Source organism: Pogoniulus pusillus, chromosome 3 (genome assembly GCF_015220805.1).
Source record: "Pogoniulus pusillus isolate bPogPus1 chromosome 3, bPogPus1.pri, whole genome shotgun sequence".
NCBI classification, from domain to species: domain Eukaryota; kingdom Metazoa; phylum Chordata; class Aves; order Piciformes; family Lybiidae; genus Pogoniulus; species Pogoniulus pusillus.
The window spans coordinates 17,631,264-17,651,265 of NC_087266.1; the positions used below are offsets into that span (position 1 = coordinate 17,631,264).

Consider the following 20,002-nt stretch of genomic DNA (forward strand, 5'->3'; position numbering starts at 1 on the left):
GGCCTGATGCTGAAAACCACTCAGAATCTCCTTAGCAACCAGGACTGCCCTTTGGCTTTAGGGGAAAAAAAGCCTTTGTCAGAGCGTTTTTTCCAATGCCATCGGTCACGAATGTGGACACTTCTCTGCCATAGCACAACACAGCATCACAGCTTCTTGCCAAGTTCCGTTATCACGAACGCATCCACATAAACCTAGGGTGTCCATTAAGACACAATGCGGTAAACCCAACCTTATTTAAAGGAAGATACAGATTTTGACAGGTAAAATGAGGGGGTTTCAATAGTCCCGTGTTAACATGTTTAAGTCTGAAAAGCCCTGCTTTGACTTTGTTACGGGTTTTCGGGAACTCCGTCTCGTAATCCCTCAACGAGCTCCTCCCCTCGCAACTGCGAGAGCATAACGGCTGTCCCCTGGCGGCGCCCGGCGCCCCCTGGCGCTGTAACGGCGCCCCCTGGCGCTGTGACGGCGCCCCCTGGCGCTGTGACGGCGCCCCCTGGCGCTGTGACGGCGCCCCCTGGCGCTGTGACGGCGCCCCCTGGCGCTGTGACGGCGCCTCCGCTGCCGCGCTGCCGGCGCCTGCGAGCGGGGCGGGAGCGCGCTCTGCTGCCGCAGGGAGGGGCATGCGTGCGCGCTGCTCGCGGCGCGGTCCCGCCGCGGCTGAGCATGCGCAGCAGGGGCCGTGGGGCCCGCGTCCGCCCAGAGCGCGGAGCGATGCTCTGCCGCGCGGCTCTGCCGCTGCGCGGCCTCGTTCCTTGTAGCTCCCGGGTTTGTGTGGCGCAGTGCCGGTGCCGCAGTCCTGCGCTGAAGATGTGGGAGTGTATCTGCCTGCAGACTCCGAAGGACCTAGCTGTGTAAGGAGGAGCTTTAGAAGCGAAGTCTGACTGGTGTGCAAGAGGTGCGCACGACCCTGTGAGATGCAAAGTGTCCTGCTGTGCCAGTGCGCCTTTAAGTAGGATGCTGAATGCTTTCTTCACCAATTCGTCATTACTGGTGCACATCTGGGCAAGGGCTGGTGGGCTGCTGTGAAATGGTACTGCCTATGATGACTGAAATGCTGATGCTGAAAGCAAAAAGCCGTGGTGACTGGGTGGCAGCTGAATATGTGTATCTATGTGTACATTCGTGTGTGCCATGGCTCACTGTGAGTGTTGAGAAAATGAATAAGTTGGTTTTAAACTTCACCAAGTTAATAGTTTTCAATATGTTCCACCCTAATAGCTAGTTCTTACTATTATCACCAGACAGCTGAAGTGGCCTGCAGCAGTGGATCCAAAATCAGATGGCAGTTCAAACCGGAAGGAGCTAGATTTAAATCGGACATTAAGGGAGAAATTTTTCACTATGGGGATGGAGATGTACTGGAACAGGTTGCCCAGAGTAGTTGTGGGGGCTCCAACCCTGGAAGTGTTGAAACTCAGGTTGAACAGGGCCTTGGACAGCCTGCTCTAGCAGGAAGTGGCATGGGTGTTGGACCTAGATGATCTTTAAGGTCCCTTCCAACCCAAACTGTTCGACGATTCTAAGCTTAGAGGTGGTTAACCTGCGCTGTTTATCATTGGTGTACCTTCACCATGAGTACTGGGCCCCACAATTTTAAGAAGGGTGTGTAGGCCCTTGAATGCAAAGACAATGAAGCTGGTGAAAAGGCTGGAAGGAACTCCCTGTGAGGGGTCGAGGAGGGTTTGAGTTTGTCTATTTTCGAGAAAAGTCTGAAGAGCAAACTTGTTGCTCTTGATAGCTTCCTGAGGAGGGAAAGTAAAGAGGGAGGTACAGAGTTCTCCCTGGGATTTAGTGATAGTACATGTGGAAATGGTTCAAAGCTACGCCAGAGAAGATTTAGACGGGATATTAGGAAGTATTTCGTTACCAAGAGGGTAGTCAAACACCGGAACAGTCTCTCTAGGTCGCCTCAAGCCTGTCAGTGTTTAAGAGTCATTTGTACAACGTCCTTAATAACATGCTTTAACTTGGTCAGTCCAAATTTGGTCAGGCAGCTGGACTCGCTGATTATGGTAGGTTACTTCCAACTAAAATAGATTATTCTATTAAAAAACTCCTCAAACAATCCCTGAGGAGGAAGCAAATGCCACTCTGTTAAAAAGCTCACTGATATTGAGTAAATAATGGTAAATAATAACTATTTATTTGGTAGTGTTTGATTTTCAAAGAGTAAAGAGCAATTTCCCTAGTACGTATCACTTATTCAGCATGCCAAAACATAGCATGCTTTAAGGAAGAAAGAGTAATTTCACTGTTTTCTTATCCAGGAAAATCTTTAACATTCATGGCCACACTGTAAATGTTAAAATGTGAATTCTGTGAAATCAATAATAGACACACACTGAAGGCACATATGGAAATATTACAGATTCACAGAAGTTACATCTTTATTTTACCAGAAAGGTATATTTTAAGAACTTGGAGGATGTTGGACATACTTCAGAGATCTTTCTTTAATTTCTCAGGTTTGCTAAAATGGTTAATTCTGTCTCCGCACTTCCACAGTATGAATAAATGTTGTGAGCTGAAGCTTCGGCATTCCTTCAGAGTCATGCTTCATGAGCCCAGCTCAGGCGATTCCATAGCTCTGGCCTCTGCTCATGTGTGATTTTCTCTTTTTTTCTCCTCCAGCCTGGTCATTTTCCCTTTTGTGTTGCTGCTTTCTGCCTGTCTACGTTTAGTCTGTATCTTAGGCTAAACTATAATAATTGCTGTATCACCCAATGGCCCTTCCCCAGCAGAGAAGTAGAATCAAGAAAAAGCAAGACTCATATGTTGAAATGAAAACAAATTTAATGAAACAGCAAAACTAATACCAATGCCAGTATAAAATACGTAAAGTTAGCAAATGTGTGGCAGTTCAAATGAATGTAATGACAATCCTCAGAAGCAGGGGAAGGAAGAGGAACAAGGTCAGGAAGCAGTCTAAACAAGAGCAGAAGCCTAAGAAGTAGCAATCAGTAGCAGTAGCTATCACTGTGTCATCAAAAGCAGGACATTGCCTTTCTTAAATTCTTTTTTTTTTTCAGAAGTGCTACAAACCCAGGCACCACCATCTTGGCTGATGTACCCAGCTGTGGCAGGTCAGGTGGAGCTGTCTGGAACCAGCTGTATTTGTCACAGGTGTGACCTTCTCACAAAGATTATCTCCACAGCACACTCACCAACCTGCCAGTTATGATTAATAGCTATATGGCATTTTACAACTCACATGACTTCCCTTTGCCATGGGAGAGGTGGTGCAGTGAGGAAGAGCTGGGCAGGCTAGCCCTGTGGACTCTTTCTTAAGGTACTTGTTTTGCAGGAGAGATGGTGCAATCCTGTAGGGAGACTGGGTGGGTCAGTTCGGTGGTTACTGCTGTGCTGTGTCATCCTAGCACAGGGTCATCAGTGGGTCTTGAGTTTCCCTGGGCTTTTTTCTGCTCTCTGAATTCCAGAGAAGTTGCAGAGGTGATCCTGTATCCTGGGGCAGAGTCATAGGTACTTCCTCGACAGGGTCTTTTTCAGCCACCTCATTGGCCCAGCTTGGCTATCTGTGTCTTCTACCAGGGATGGAGCCCTGCCTGGCAAAGGCCCTGGCCCTTGCTGCACTTTAACAAAAGCACATTGACCAGTAACTTGTTTGCATACGCAAGCTCCTTCTATCCCTTTTATTCTGTATTTTTTCCATGCTTGTTCCTCATCAGGCAAGTTGATATTTCCCTTCCTCTGGTTTTGGTCTTTCCCTTAAACATCCCATAGTAAGTCTTGCACAACCCTAAAATGTTCTTACCAACTTCCCATGGTGAGTCTCCACGCTCCTGTAGGCAGCAATTCTCTCTCACTCTCTAATGGGATTTATGGGGAGTGTCTTACATTGACTCAGCTGGGAATGGCCCTCCAATCCCTGGGGCTGGTGGCTTCCTGTGCTATCCCACAGAGCAACCCTGTCAGAAGTTCATCTGGCTCTGATGTGGTTACTGGGGTTCCCCTGCCTGTCATTGTGCCTCTGCACCTTTGTATTCATAGACATCAGTCTTCAGTCATGTAGTCTGACAATCTTAAAACTGTGTCCTTATTTAAGTTCACTTATTGAAGTTCTTTGGGGTACAAGGTCCATGAGCAGCTCTGTGACAGTAGTCTTTAACGCAGTAGAAGGGAAATCTCATCATTTTACAAACCTTTATTCTAAATACCCTCATGTGGTGCATGCTTTTTGAGTAGAGGCATAATCTCTTACATTTTAAAGAAAATTTATTCACTTTTAAATGGGTTCAAATTTTCCATGGACAGAGGAGGGATTTCCTGCCCCAAAGGCACTCAGTCTACCTCCAGTGTAAACAAAATGGGGCTAGAAGTGAAGGTGGCATTTGTTCAGTGTGAAAGACCATGGGACCTAGTTACAAAACCCAAGACAAGCCTTTGCAGCAGAGGCAGGGGTGCAGGGCATCTGTTATTATTTTGGAATGAAAATTGTCTCTAATCTATACTCCGCATCCTGCAGTCATGGGGAGATTGGGTGGTGTGATACTGTACTCATTGATACACAGTCTAGTATTTATTTTCCTGAGAGATGGGTAGGTGGGTAATGGTTCCTGTTCTGCAAACACAACACACATAGATCAGAGCTTCAGACCCACCAGTCTGGTTTAGACCAGTCCTATGCCAGTTCCCAAAGGAACAGGTGAGGTTCTGACTGGTTGGCATGCTGTGTTTGTGGATGACAGTTTAGCTTCTCTGTGTTGCAGTTCTTGGGCTTCAGCTTCTATGTTAAATTGGTCGACAGTGTATGGTGGTTGCTATCATTTATCATCTTAAAAATTTATTAACATGATAATTATCACCTTAAATGTTATATCAATGAAATTAATAATAATCTTAAATACTATTACCAGTTAACTTTTATATAGTTCATTGATATAAGATGACAATGGCTCTGCTAATTACATGGCCTGAGGCCCGATCTCTTTGACATACTTCATCCATGAAGCCAATTAATAGTTGCCACTGCAGTTTCCATGACCCTTCAGCCTCTCATCCAAGTAATTTACAAGAAAAGAAACATTACATGTTTTACCAGTGTCATGGCTTGCCCAGGCATGATTCCTTCTCTCTGCTGGGATGGGGGGAGCAGAGTGTGGGAGAGAAGACATCCAATGCCAGGGTCCAAGGCTTCCCCAGACTTGTTCTGCTTTGCAGTGGTAAACAAGGTGCATACATTTGTTTATGTGTGGCCTGTGTTTTCCCAAATAAGGGAAAGCAAGCTTCTGACTTCACCTAATGTGGTCGGTTTTGGGAAAGTGCCATTCTGATTGGTGAACCTCTGTGGCCAAATGGGCCACATACACTTGGACAGTTGATAAAAGATATGAGCTAAGTTGCAAGCATGCTCATTGCTATGCTCTCTGCCCTGCGGCAACATGCTCTCTGCTATCATGCTCTGCCTCACGCTCCAGACCAGCTCTGCTTTGATGCTTCAAGCTGTGCTTTGCTGTGCCTCAAGTTTACCAGGAGAAGGCATTAAATGTCTTCACACCATGGCAAGAATAAGCCACCAGCAAGACATTGCGTCTGCCTGCACGCCATCTGTCCTGGAAGGAGTCAAGACCAGGTCAGAGACTGTGCTAAACTCCAAACTTCCTGAAAGAAGAGCACTGGGGAAACTCCAAAAGCCTCCCGATGGCTTTGAAACCACCAACAGCAACCCCTCCACGTGCTTTGGGTACAGTCTGATACTCTAATGCAGCCCTGGAAATCGAGATAGTAGCTTGTAAGTAAATACTCTGAAAAGCCTCTTTGTAATTAAAGTTCTGATTTTGTAACTGAATTCTTTTGTGCCTTCTGCCTTAGCAGAAAGGAGCTTCTGGGGTCTCCCTAGAGGGCAAGCAGCATATTGGCTGCAAGATTCTCTTTGCAACTGTGTATTCTTAATTGCTCTAAGTTGCCTGTTTTCCCTGTATATAAATATCCCAACCTTGTAAATAAATCTTCTGGTGAGATTTAATATTTATAAACTATTTTAATAGTTATTAAAAATATTTGCCTGGATATAAAATTAATAATCAATAATTAATTTTGTATAAATCTGTAACAACCAGGTCATACTACATTAATCTGTCCAAGTTTGGCACATGTTATCACAGCTTATTTGTCTGGGCAGTTCTTCTAGGTAGGCCAAACTCAGTATCACCTACCAAACATGGATGTTCTTAGTTTAATTTTTGGAAATATTGCAAGAAAGGTTGTCTGCCCATCCTGAGTCACTTCAGCAATTACACTTATGTATCAGTGTCTTCTGTGTCCTTTATGAGGCCTGCAATGATGTAATTTTTGGGTGACTTCTGTTGCTGTTTCTGCTTTTGCTATGGCTTACTGTGAAATAGGCTGAGGTAATTGTACGTTGTATCATCTCATTAAAGTCCATATCTCAACCCAAGGGATTTTTATATTACTTTCCCTCCTGTCTATCTGGGAGCCTTGCTTATGAGAGTGGGCTGTGTTAAACTAGAACAGTAATAAATAGACATTTGGGAGTATAATGGGTTAACACAATACAGAAGTGAGGGGAAAGTAACACTCAAAAATTCAGGATTGAGATAAAGAGATAAGAGTTTACTGAATAAATAACATAAATTCACAATTACCTTAGCTAAGAATCCAATTAATCTAATAATACAGTGCATGATTACCCTAGCTTAGCCTATTTGCAGAAGTGCAGTGAAATACAGGGGGAAAAGCAGCATTAAAAAAAAAAAAATCAAAAACCAAAACCAGCAACTACCCCTCTCCCACTCATCTCACTGCCATCTCTGTGGAAAATAGCCAACACCCCAAACCAAGAACCCAGAAGCAGCAACTGGATCAGGAAGCCTCCCATGCTACAGTCTAACTTCAAGCCTCAGAATACTTTGCTCCAACCAGTACTTTCATTTTTGAAGGTGTCATGACTGCAGCATGGTATGAGTAACAGCAGCAGATTCAACTCAATCCATGACAGGGAGGGAAATACAGCTCTTGTATGTCTGATTTAGATGTAGCAAACATCAAGCTGGGAGCAATTGCTCTGATTATAAGATATGACTGACATTTTGAGGGAGGAGATAGTTAGCAAATAGGGATGAGACTATAGACCTATAGATCAGATAAAGGTTGTTTACTGGTATGGAACAAGGATGTCTTAACAGTTGGTGAGATGTTGGAAAAGTAAAAACTTTTAATGGTTATCATTTATTGAGTAAATAGGTTTTTGTTTTTTAATATTATGAAAAGTTATGACTTTCAATTCCCAGGCTTATTTTTAGTTTCCAGGCTTGTCTTTGACATTATGCTGTGAGTCCTTCTGGAACATTAGATCTAAAGAGTTAGGAAAAGTTTTCATTGTCCCAGATGGGTGTTTCTGCTCTACAGTGACTGCCTCTGTGAGTTCATTCTGCTGTGGAGTAGTTTCACTTGCATCATCTCCACATAACCATTTTAATGCCATGAACAAAGTGGATCTATATGTAAATAGTTATTTAGATACTAAATGATCTGTGAATCCATTCATTGATTCTGATGACTCAGTCGTGCAGGTTGGGTGTTTTTCACTGTTTATACTGATGCTCTACCATGGAAGTATTTGCAGATGTATTTAGCTCTGCTGTAAATGCCATAGGCAAATTACTTGGCTGACCTGCTAGGAATGGAATGAGCTGTGCAGCTCATTAGTATGAGGTTCTTCCAGCCCAGATGTGCAAAGGACAGTAATCTGTTATGCGTCTAAACTAGTCAGCACATATTTGAGGCTTTGAAGACCTATGGGTGTTAGCCAGGGTGACGATCCAGGCAGGATCTAGGTACTACATCATGAGCAAAGTCCACTAAAAATTTTGTCTATTCACATATCAGAGTTACTGGTATCACATACCTTACATCTCTGTTCTACATGCAAATGCCACTTTTCAGAAAAGATCCCTAGGAATCACCTGTAATCATGTCCCATGTAGAACTGCAGGAACTGGACCAATTTATCCCATATAAAGTTTCATTTATCTGAGTTAACATAGTTTTATTTTAAATGTTACTCAAAGGAGCAATGTCCCTGGAGAGTTCAAATTCTTGGAGCAGGCAGCATGCTGCAGCTTCAGCTCAGTGCGCACGGAAATAGATAAATCCCTCTGGCAACTTTTGACTATGCCTTGTATGGATTCTGGGCTGCCAGGCAAATTCTCTACTGGAAGCTTCAGGGGTCCCCTGGCCAAGTCTCTTAAGGCCAGCCACACTTGCATATCCCAGCCATACTCATTTTGGGGCTGGAGCAGTGATTTCCTGAGCAGTGTATGTATGAAGACCCCTCTTTCAACTTCACCCTGCCCTTGGTCAGGTGAAGAACTAAGATGCCTCTGGTCTCATTCCTTCACACTGTGGCGCTGCAAAATCTACTCAGGCATACAGAGGGAAACTTACTAGTCTCACACTGATCACCACCTAATGCATTGGAATAACAAATCTAGACTCGGGCAATGAGAGTAATCATCCTAACAAAACTGCCCCCACAAAGTCACAAAAGAAACATGGTTTCAGGTACACCCCTAATCAGCCACAGTCACAGTTTAGCTGTATCTGTGCCTGGCATTAACGCAGGAAACAGGTTGTGTTTAAAAAAAAAAGCCAGCTATCTTCTCTCCTTGTCCTTTCCACTATCAAAGTGCCCATTCATTTGAGTAACCTCTTGCCGCCGACCTTCTGCCAGCAAAAACCCACTTCCCAGCTCACCCAGCCTACCCAGCCTCGTTCTCAGGCTCTGTGCCCAGCTCCCTTATGCAAGCTCAATCTTCAGAAGAAGCTGCAATTCTGTTTACCACAAGTCAGATTTCTGCTTATTTGGCTCTAATGCCCTTACCAACTACTTAACACCTGTTAATGTTTGTTATCCTGTGTGGTTCTGAGGCTTCAACAGAACTGAGTAATCTGTTGTTCAGATTTATCCTAACAAGATACTTAGCAGAAGATCCCAAGGAGGGGTCTAAGAAATTTCTTCAGTGGGCATCTCTATGGACAGAATATTTCTATTACCACAGGTAAAGGTACTTTCATAAAGGCCCAATACATGCAGGTTGTTTCACTGGGGAATGAAAAGTGCGTGTCCCTGTCATTTCCAGTATTTCACCTTTTCTCAATAGTTTTCATGGTTCTCTCTAGGAGCATGTAGATCACCAGCCCTCCTTTATCCCCTTTTCCAGGTGCTCAGTCAGACTTTTCCACTGGTCACTTGTTCCTCTACTTGTTCAAGTGTCTAGTTTCCAGCTCGCACTCTTGTGGGGAGCCTCTAACCAGCTGCCCCCAACAAGGGCAGATGCCTTTCAGCTCCCTGACCCTTTTCACTTGGCGACCTTATTCCTTTGCTCCTTCTCTGGCATCTCCTTTCTGCACTCAGTCTTTGCAAATCCCTTGCTCTAACAGCCGGGTTCTCTCTCGCCTGCTTTTCCAGGCCGGCCTAGTTTCAGCCTCGCCCTGCACCCCCCTTCTTGCCCATCCCTACACCTGTTGCTCAGGGGAGGAGCGGCTCTGCAGTGTGAGCTGGACCCTAGACAGGGGCTGCAGCCGCAGGGCAGCGTCCTCGCCGCGGCACGACGGCGGGCGACCGGCGGTGCCTACCGCAGACCTGCCATGGTGAGGGGGTGGGCGAGTGCCGGGCAGCTTGCCCGCTCTGCCCGCCGCGGCGCGGGGGAGGGCCCGTCTCGCCGCGCAAATGACGGCACGGTGGGAGGCTCCGGCGGGCGGCTCGGCCACAGCACAGCAGGGTGGGCGGGATAGGCGGGTCCCAGCGGTCACCCCGCCGTAGGAAAGCCAGCGGCAGCCGAGGCGGGGGCGCGGAGCCGAAGGCCGGGGCGGGGACGGGAGCTGAGCAGCGGCGGTGCTGAAGGGACAGCGCCCGCGGGCGCCGCTCACTCCGTCCCGCTCGGCCCAGGCAGACACCGGGAGCCAGGGGCGGGGGGGACTCGGCCTCCGCCCTCCCGCCCAGCAGTTGCCGCCGCCCTGCCCGGCGTGGCCCACACGGCGGCCTCGTGCTGCACCCGCGGCTGTCGCTTCCCGGGCCCCGCGCAGCCTCCGCCCGCCAGCTGCGCCGATGCCGGGCGTTGGGGCGATCGGAGCGCGGTGCAGGCACCGGCCGCGCAGGAGCCCCAGGAAGAGCCCCAAGGCGGAGCCGGGCCAGGCCGGGGCCGCCATGGACGCGGCGATTTGGATCTACCAGTTCCGCCTAATCGTGCTGGGAGACTCCACCGTGGGCAAGTCCTGCCTTCTGCATCGCTTCACCGAGGGACGCTTCCCGGGGCCGCTGCACTCTGACCCCACCGTGGGGGTGGACTTCTTCTCCCGGCTGGTGGAGATCGAGCCCGGCAAGAGAGTCAAACTGCAACTCTGGGACACGGCAGGGCAGGAGCGGTTCAGGTACAGGAGCTGAGATCTACCCCTCTACCCATTCCCGACCGCGCCCCAAACCTGCCGACACACGGGCACACCCTGCTCCACAGCCCCGGCCCCCGCCACCCTCCCGGCGCTCCCACAAGGGACTTTGCCTTGCCCCTTAGAACACCTCACTGCACCCAACTGGCTGCTGTGCCCCAAAACAGCAGTCCACTACATCACCTGCTAGCCTTCCCCATCACCATGGCCCACTATTCTCACCTTACTGTCCACCAGTTCCTCCCCTGGAGCTTTCTCCCTTGGCGCCTTTTCTTTTGGCACCCGCTCCAGCTCACACTAGGGATTAACAAGTAGCCTTCTCTTTTATCTCCTTCCCTCCCCTATCCTTGCCCTGAGTGCTAGACCTAGGGTAGTGGTCCTCTTCGTTTTCCTCCTTTGCAGCAGGAAGTCTCTGCTTCACTCTGCATTTCATACTTTGTCATCACCTCGGAACTCATTCTCCCCTTCAGCATTTCCCTCTCACATAACTCTCCCTCCCATGCATTCTGGAGGGACCAAGCCACCTCCCTGCTCATCCTCCTTCCAGCACAAGCAGCACTGCAATCACCAGTGCATTCTTGGCAGTGTGGAAGCCACTGGGCAGCCAGCTACGGTCCCTTATGAGTGTTTATCTGCCTTCTGCACCTGCTCTGCACTGATGGTTGCCAGGGGCCTTCACTAATGCCACTGTCATTTACAGTGTAACTGAAGTGGCTTGCATGCTGCACTGAGTATTAAATCCTGTCCTTTCTCCTCTCTGTCACAGATAACAAAACTACCCTATGTTCCTGCCCCAAAAGAGTCACGGTCATTCCCCACATACACACTGGTGCTATCTTTCACTCACTCCCATGGCTCAGTTGCATCTGTATGCTTGCCACTTTTGTGTATGGATTTTGGTTTGGACTTGGGGTTCAGGAGGTATGAACTCAAGTGGAAGGCTAATGTGTAGCCCATCTATACAGTATCTGACACTTGTTACTGGGATGCTAGCAGGAGGGTTGAAATAAGTCTCTTCACTACCCAGGATCGATTCTTTTATGTTTCCTGTCTTCCACTGCAACAGTTGTTTGGATTCTCACACTCAGATGAAGAGGTGAGATTTCGCTGCCTTACCAAGAAGCACCAGCCTTTTTTTTTTTCAAGTAACAAGCACTACAGTGAAACAATAAAGAACTTTCCTGGGTTCGCACAAGTCACAAATTCATAAGCATTTTTGCAGGCAGGTCTCCAAAGGGGTTAGCAAAGAAATTAACAGTGGTAATAATAAGTACTTATCACTTTTCACCCTCATTGTGCTTTCCAGCTAAGAATTTGTAAGATACTTGGAAGCAAGTGACTAAGAATGTTTAATCTATTTATTCTGAATTTGCTGAGATGGCCAATGACAAGGCACTTTGACTGAAAGGAATGTAAATGCTGAGAGTTTTGCATAAGTTTTAAATAAAATTATATCCATCCTTTAACACAGGAGTGCTATGGGGATATACAGTGATGAGTCATGCAGCCAGTTGCTTTTAAACTTACCATTAGTATCCATCTGTGTTTTTTCTAATACCCAGAACATACAAACTGAAGGAAGGAGTTTTAAATGTATCTGTTTTTCTGCTAAGACTTTCTTGTCAGTTGGCGTACAAAATATCATAGCATTTATTGTGTAGTCTGTTTTACACTTACTCAGATAAATTATATATATTTCACTGTTATACACCACAGGTTAAAATCTTGCACGTTCTGTTGTCTGCTAATGGAGAAGACTACAGATCACAATCAAAGACAGTCTTGGGGAAGAGCTAATTATTCCAAGAAGTAATCTAATTTTGTGGAATGCCAAGCAGCTTGCATTTGTTATTCTCAGTTCTGCCCTGGTTCACTTTCACTGGGCTTTTGAAGGAGGTAAAGCTCCATGGGAAGTTCCCTGTGCATAGGGAAAACTACTGGCTGCAAGTAATCCCCTTATTTTGGTCCCAGGCATTAGAACATTCCCAGGGTAAAAGTACGGTGTGTTACACCTGCTGTCACACTCTATTGAAAGAGAGCACTTATTGGAGAAATTGGTTTATGAAAAATTCTTCCATGTGTCTAGTTCATTAATGCTGGATTTTATGCCTGGCCTTAGAAATCATCACTGATGTGCACTGTTTGCATTACTTATTAAAGTCATCCTCACCACTTCCACAAGAAGGATGAGCAAGCTGCAAACACTGGTGCTGGGCAGTTTACTTCTTTTGAGCTCAGACAGGGCATTTACTGGCTGTATTTACTTTGACATCACTAAGATACCACTAAGCAGAATCTCCCATTGTGCTAGGTGCCACAGGGGCAGGAACAACTAATCAATAACTTTATCACCTTACTAGAACAAGAACCTACGTACTAAGTTCTGTAATGTAGACTAAGCTAAATGAGGGGCACACCATAGATTTCTTTCTATCCTGAGATTGTCATTAAGAGCAATCTGCTGCTCTGTTTCACACTGTCTACTTCGCTGTAATTTTCTTTGATTGATTTTCCTGTATTTAAAGCCAACAACATATTTAAATCATGAAACTCCAAGGATATAAAGTGCTTGGTAGTGGTGCTAAGACCACTACCCTATGTTTAAGAACATAGGGACAAAACATGATGAGGATGCCTCAATTACATTAGTCTATTGTTAGCAGAATATAATATTAGATGCAGTCTGTTTCTAACACATGCCTTGCAAATAGAACACTACCCTTATTCTTCTTTTTGAGCAAGCAATCTGTATTTTCAGGATTAATACCATTCCTAAGTAGTCCTTAGTCACAGTATAAAAATAAGTCTTCTAAATTAGATAAAGATTTTAGTGAAAGTTTGTTTCATCTGGTGAAGATCAGTAAGATCATAATGAGAAAGAAACACTGTGTCTTATATAATACATCACCTAAAGCCATAGTCTGATGTGATTAATACATCTTCTCATTCATTTACAGAAACAGTTGTTCAGTGGCCATCATCTTCCCAGGGCTTTTCTTGAGAGTATTAATTAAGGTCTTACATCTTGAGTGTAATATTTAGATTAAGTTAAGAGAATTACTGAGGTTCTAGATAGTATTTTCCTTTTCCGTAATGGTAGTGCAGGCAGAATGAATTACCACAACCAATACATAATCTACATGGAAAGTTACAATTTGACAAATAATGTAGGAGCTACATGTAACAAAAGTTCCAAATTAGACTTAGAAGTTATCCTCTGGAAAAATATTCTAACATAGTATCGCAGCATTTTGCGCATCACAGCACATAACTTCTTGAAGACCAGTCTCACCTTCAGCAAGTACAGAAACATCTGGAGGAACCTTACAGCATTCAATAGCAAAGTGTTGTGGTTCTCTTTTAAAACTTAGTGCAGTCTTGCTTGTTAACACATTCTAATAGGGAAAACTCAGTTTTCTCCAACCTTTGCATTTACTACAAATGCATTATATGAAATGACCAAAGGTATTACTAATACAACTATTCCTGCTGAAAAGATAGTCTTCAGGATGCTAGAACAGTGCATATTTCACAACAGTGCAGATAAGGAGCTGTGCAATCTCTTTTTATTTATATAGACAATCAAAGAAAATAAGAATTACCTTTTCAGTAATGTTAATGCAAATTCTTATGACTTTCAGCCAAAAATGGTGTAATACTTCACATATATAGTGTGGGCTGACTGGAGGCTGTAGCACATCCATCATCAGTGGCTGGCGTGACATGCATACTCCATCCCAAAAGAGGAGCTGCACAGTTACATAGGCCTCCAGTGACCAAGGGGTTATAGTCACCTCTTCTACATAAGAGTGTTGTTTCTTCCCATTTAGGGGAGCCGAGGGAAGCAGGAAAACTTCCTGAAATAGAAGCTTGCACCTTGAATGAGGGCCCGGGCAGACACTTTGGTTTGGGCACTTTCATTAGCTGTTGCCTAGACAAGGGTTCAGAGTATTCTCTGTGAAAGAAATGCTGAGAGGGGAGGCAGCAAGGAAGTACTGGGAAAAAAAAGAATAGACGATAACCAAAGTGGTTTAGGCAGAGAGATGAGACACATGAGTAAAGGCACATGCAAGGATAAATTTAAGATTTTGGTCCCCTGGCGCATTTGCCAGATTCTATACCTGAATGATTTAGATGCCTGAATGTGTTCTTGTCTGATCTGGTATAGATGATCATGCTCTGCAGGGAGGTTGGACTAGATGATCTTTGAAGGTCCCTCCCAGCCCCTGACATGCTGTGATTCTGTGAAGTTCTGCAACTTGCAACCAGCACCTCCTTACAAATTCCCTGGAAGGACAGAGTGGGCTTCATTGCTGTCTCTCCAGTTTTAGAAGAGAAGCTTCTTTCTGGCCGTTATTTTTACACCTTAATCCCATCCCATTCCAAAGCTTTCCCTCTATTAAAGGAAGTACTCCCCTCTGCCTCTTTTTCTACAGAGCATTAATCATGGTGCTGCAAGTGACACATTCTCTTCCTAATGCCAGTTTAATTATATTAATTAGATGAACCAATGTTTATATTAGAAGCCATAATTTGAGAAACTAAAATGTGAACATCCTTTACGAATGAATTGAACTACAACAAACCTGATCTATCACCAGTTCCTGACCCTGACTCGAAAACCTTGCAGGGCCCTAGGATTTTTTCCATATGTTCAAAAAGTTACAACGATAAGGACGTTAAAGACTTCATTTTGCTTTGAGTCTGATCTTCCAGTATTTACTAAAGTGTATACAATCATGTAAGTGGATTCCCTGCTTATAAAAGAACACAAGAACAGCCAGTCTAATTTTGTCTGTGGTACCTGCTCTGGTATCTGTCCCTACTCTATCTCTCTCTGATGGAGTCTCTGTATTCTTCTGAGTATTCTGTTATCCTCTACTTTATGTTATCCTCTACACACACCTCCCCCTCTACTTGGGGAACTTCTGCATTTTCAATACTAATTTATTTTCTTTCCTGGCATTTCTCTGGCATAACTGTTTTTGAGGGGTTTGTTTTGTTTTGTTGTTGTTGAGTGTTTGGGTGTTTGGGGTTTTTTTTTGGGTTTTTTTTGTTTGTTTGTTTTGCTTTGTTTTGGGTTTTAATTTAAATAGTTTTTTTTTTAAATTAAAGTATGTATTTGCTTCCACTTCTCCAAATCAAACCCCTGATTTCTAGAACCACATGTATTATTGTAATGTACTCATTTGTGTTTGTAATTGCTCTACAGCAAAAAAAAATGCTGACAAAACCCAAAACCTGAAACAGATCTTTATGATGCCTTTATTTAATACTTCATAAGATGTGACACCTCTCATTTATGGTCTCAAATAATTTTGCAAAGCCACATGTCATTTTTCATAATGAGGCTATTTGACTTAATCTGAGAATAAGATCCTGTTTTCTTCAGATTTGAACTGTTCAAAGAGATACTCTATAGATTATTGCTGGGAACATAGAAAAGATTTTCCTCAACATTAGGACAAACAACCCCTCCCTGTTATCTAAATAAAACCATTTCAAATGTCATTTGCTGTGGCTAAATGAATTCAGATATGCCAACAAATCTAAACCTTATCTAGCTGTGCACTTACCTATCTGTCATATGCCTGCTGCTGCTAACTGTATCTCTACGTTCAATTTGTTATAAAACACTGTATGAAATGTGATGAACTGAAAATCAGAGGGAGCTACTGTTACAGAAAGAGACGTCACAGCGCACAGTTCATCCCGATTCCAAGAGTTTTCCAGGGTGCATCCTTTTCATAAGCATAAGATAAAATGGAATGACGCTTAGCTAAACTACAATTTCAAATACTGACTGCCAATAGAGATTGTGCATCTCATTTCAGCCAGTGAATATTTATGTATACACTAGTTATGCATTTATGCTAGTGCTCCTGACCACCTTTTGGTAGTCTGTCACTTCCTTTAAAATGCTGAGTCTCACCCTCTCCATCCTCCTCTCTTGCTCATGATTAGAGACTTAAAATGTTTTTTAACCCCATATCCTTCTTTCTTTCTACACTCTAACAAATATTTTCTCATCTAGAGTATGCTACAAATCTTTTCAACTAGAGGTTTCCTTTTTCCAAAATTCCATCTTGTGAATGCTTTGCAACATAGAGGGCTCAAAAGTAGAAAATACCCCTTGCCAGTCTTGGAAGTCTCATGCCAAAAAAACCCACCACAATTATGAAGAGCTTTTGAACCTCTGTGTGAGAGAGGTGTTGGAGGTAGAAGTGTTCCTTTCAGTGCTCTGACAAGTGTGTGTTTCCCCAACTGAGTTACTTTTGGAAAGTTTTGTTTAGGAGTTTCTTTTCTTAGTCTGTTATCTGATGAATTCTGCAGGCACAAAGAATTATGATTATCTGTACAAACTTTTCTTTCAAGGATTTTTTTCTATGAGGAACTTGTCACTGGCAAGCTTAGGCAGCAGGTTTCTCAACATCTGCCTATATATGTCAGTCTGCAGTAATTGATTAGAACAAAGCAAAGTGCATGTTTGTATAAAACTAAATGACTCAGACTTTAGCACCAACAAGTCTTTGGAATGTATATTTTTTAAATTATGTGGACATGTGCCACAGTTTAGAAAGTGACTTTTGAATGTAAGAAAAAAAGAGAAAAAGGAACATTTGTGTGTAGAAGGTAAATAAATTAGTTTTTAGCAAAACAAAGCTATTACGTAAAACTCAGACAGGGCATTTACTGGCTGTATTTACTTTGACATCACTAAGATACCACTAAGCAGAACCTCCCATTGTGCTAGGTGCCACAGGGGCAGGAACAACTAATCAATAACTTTATCACCTTACTAGAACAAGAACCTACATACTAAGTTCTGTAATGTAGACTAAGCTAAATGAGGGGCACACCATAGATTTCTTTCTATCCTGAGATTGTCATTAAGAGCAATCTGCTGCTCTGTTTCACACTGTCTACTTCGCTGTAACTTTAGCACCAACAAGTCTTTGGAATGTATATTTTTTAAATTATGTGGACATGTGCCACAGTTTAGAAAGTGACTTTTGAATGTAAGAAAAAAAAAGAAAAAGGAACATTTGTGTATAGAAGGTAAATAAATTAGTTTTTAGCAAAACAAAGCTATTACATAAAACTTGTAGTAGATAAAAACACATTGCCACTTGCAAGAGTGATGCATTTAAGGATAAAGAGAAAATACATTTTATTTTAGCTCTTTTTTTTTCCTTCACAGATCAATAACACGCTCTTACTATCGCAACTCTGTGGGTGGCTTACTAGTGTTTGACATCACAAATCGAAGATCTTTTGAGCATGTGAAAGACTGGCTAGAAGAAGCAAGAATGCATGTGCAGCCCTTTCAGATTGTGTTTCTGCTAGTAGGACATAAATGTGACTTGGTGTCGCAGCGTGAAGTTACAAGAGAAGAAGCTGAAAAACTGTCATCTGCCTGTGGTATGAAATATATAGAAACTTCAGCAAAAGATGCCACAAATGTTGAAGAATCCTTCACAGTTCTGACACGAGACATCTACGAACTTGTGAAAAAAGGAGAAATCTCCATACAAGATGGATGGGAAGGTGTCAAGAGTGGCTTTGTTCCAAATGTTGTACATTCATCAGAAGAAGCTGTAAAGCCCAGAAGACAGTGCATCTGCTGAATTTGTAGCATGCCAAAGAGAACAACTGAGTGTTCAGAAGATGATGCCAACCTACATAACAGAATAATAATTTTGAAGCAGTATTAGATCATGACATAGCTGAATCACAGAACGGTAATTTGGTTTTGTATCCTTCTGTTTAGGTCATAACTTCATAAAAGTTTTAAGTGTTTTGTTTTTTTTTTCAGAGCACAATAACTTTGTGTGGTCTTCAGGAAAGGAAATCATATTGCTAAAGGAAAAACTAATCCTATAGCGAGACACTGAGAAAGTGCAATAATCATTGTGGCTTCATCCTCTCTTGAGCTTTGTATTTTGAGTACTGTTTTAAAATCAATGCTCAGTGAGAATCAGATGAACTCATTACTTTTGTTCATCTTGACTTAGTTTTTGACAAGATGTTACACTTTTTTACTGTGGTTCTTTACTCAAGTATAGGTTTGCTAACCACCACTACAGTTTAGAATGCTGTAGAGTTTCAGAATAAAGATTAGTAAAGAAAGCAAGCAGAAAGATTGCACCAATAGCAGACACTTTTGATATGACTATGAATGCAAGCTTTACTAAAGAAAAAGAATGTTTTAGTAAAGAGGATTTATTTGTATACAAAAGTGGGTAATAGAAGCAATGAAGTTTGTTACGAAATATTTTCTGAATTGCCAATGAAGCTAAGTAACATCATATATGATCCAGCTGTTATTTGACTTGTATGTAAAACAGATTTTCCAACCACTGGAATTACATTTTGGTGGCCAGATCATCAGCTGGTAATTATCATAGCCACACTGATGCCTAGAGAATTGTGTTAATTTACACAAACAAAATCCGTCTTAGCTTTAAAAAATAAATCTACTTCTAACTAGAAGTAAAAATAAAAGTGCTGCAACCCATGGGGACCCAGGCCTTAAATCTGAATAGAGCAAGGATTGTGTAATTCTCAGCCTGCAAATGTTAAACTACTGTCTAAACCCTGAAAGTTTTAAAACTAAAGCTGTCATGAGTGTTTGGAGAGAACTCCTAGAATAATGCTCAGCTACAGAGAGCATAACTGGGGAACCTCTCCTCTAAACAAGCAACACATAATAGCTTTTAATAACAATAATAATATGAGAAATATGTGATCATGTAGCATTTTACTGAGCTTGAGGTCATCCTCCTATTCCTCTGAATATAACACACAGTAGCTTTATGCAAACTATGCCCTATGTGTCTAGCACTGAAATACCAAATCAGTCTATTTCTATTTTATTGTAGTAGTATGACAAAATGACTTGATCTCCAGAATTGATAAGCATCTGCAATTTAGCTAGGCTTACTCATAACCACAAAACATCAAACCAATTACCTTCAAATGACAGTGTATTATTGTGTTACAATTCTCCATATTCAAGACCAAGCAACAAATCTATTGTTGCGGAGGGCAGAAATACGTGGCCGAGTCGAGAATTTATCAAAAATAGATATTTTTTATTTTTACAAAACCCGCCCCCACAACTATATATACAAAGATTAATTTCGTTTGATAAACAGGTTAAGTTGCATGAGAATTCTACGAGGATACCATTAATAATCTGACTATATATATTTGGAAGTCAGTTTTTGGAAAAGGCTTTAGCTATTAATTAATAGCGGTTTCTTACTAAATTAAGCTAAGCCAAATAACTCACTCAGGCTGGCTCGTGCAGTCGGTCTTCCTCCTCCAGCGGCTACAGGAGTCGTTAAGGGTCGTTAAGGGTCGTTAGGCAGACAAAGGTGTGCCTAACACCAAGGCAAGTCCTGTGGTCTCTCTGCAGTCCAGGCACAGGAGAGTGAGCGAACTCGTCCAGGCACACGTAAAATCCAAAGCGGGAACCCCAAAGGCGGGAAGACCCCCAATATTTATACCCTTCGCTAGACAAAGGGCAGAGTTACCACACTTTAGGCGCGAAAGCGCACGGCCAATCCCA

The 20,002-nt window shown here is 43.2% G+C and overlaps 1 protein-coding gene and 1 long non-coding RNA gene across 2 annotated transcripts; both read left to right on the forward strand.

Moving 5' to 3' along the window:
- The first annotated feature begins 620 nt into the window (after window positions 1–620).
- LOC135190107 (uncharacterized) lies at window positions 621–6,625 on the forward strand. The gene is made up of 2 exons (XR_010308427.1): window positions 621–854; window positions 3,033–6,625. It is a non-coding gene; the product is annotated as an uncharacterized LOC135190107 (long non-coding RNA).
- A 3,203-nt stretch (window positions 6,626–9,828) lies between these two features.
- RAB39A (RAB39A, member RAS oncogene family) lies at window positions 9,829–19,459 on the forward strand. Its single transcript, XM_064171061.1, has 2 exons — window positions 9,829–10,413; window positions 17,630–19,459. Exons 1-2 carry the CDS (start codon window positions 10,091–10,093, stop codon window positions 18,054–18,056), a joined length of 750 nt encoding a protein of 249 aa, XP_064027131.1. The 5' UTR covers window positions 9,829–10,090; the 3' UTR covers window positions 18,057–19,459.
- The last annotated feature ends 543 nt before the right edge of the window (window positions 19,460–20,002 follow it).

What these genes read in the sequence shown, in the direction of transcription:
- RAB39A (XM_064171061.1), top strand. Translation starts at nt 10,091, where the DNA reads ATGCCGGGCGTTGGGGCGATCGGAGCGCGGTGCAGGCACCGGCCGCGC. An exon ending in GCAGGGCAGGAGCGGTTCAG is followed by an intron (nt 10,414 to 17,629) that starts GTACAGGAGCTG and finishes TTTCCTTCACAG; the next exon opens with ATCAATAACACGCTCTTACT.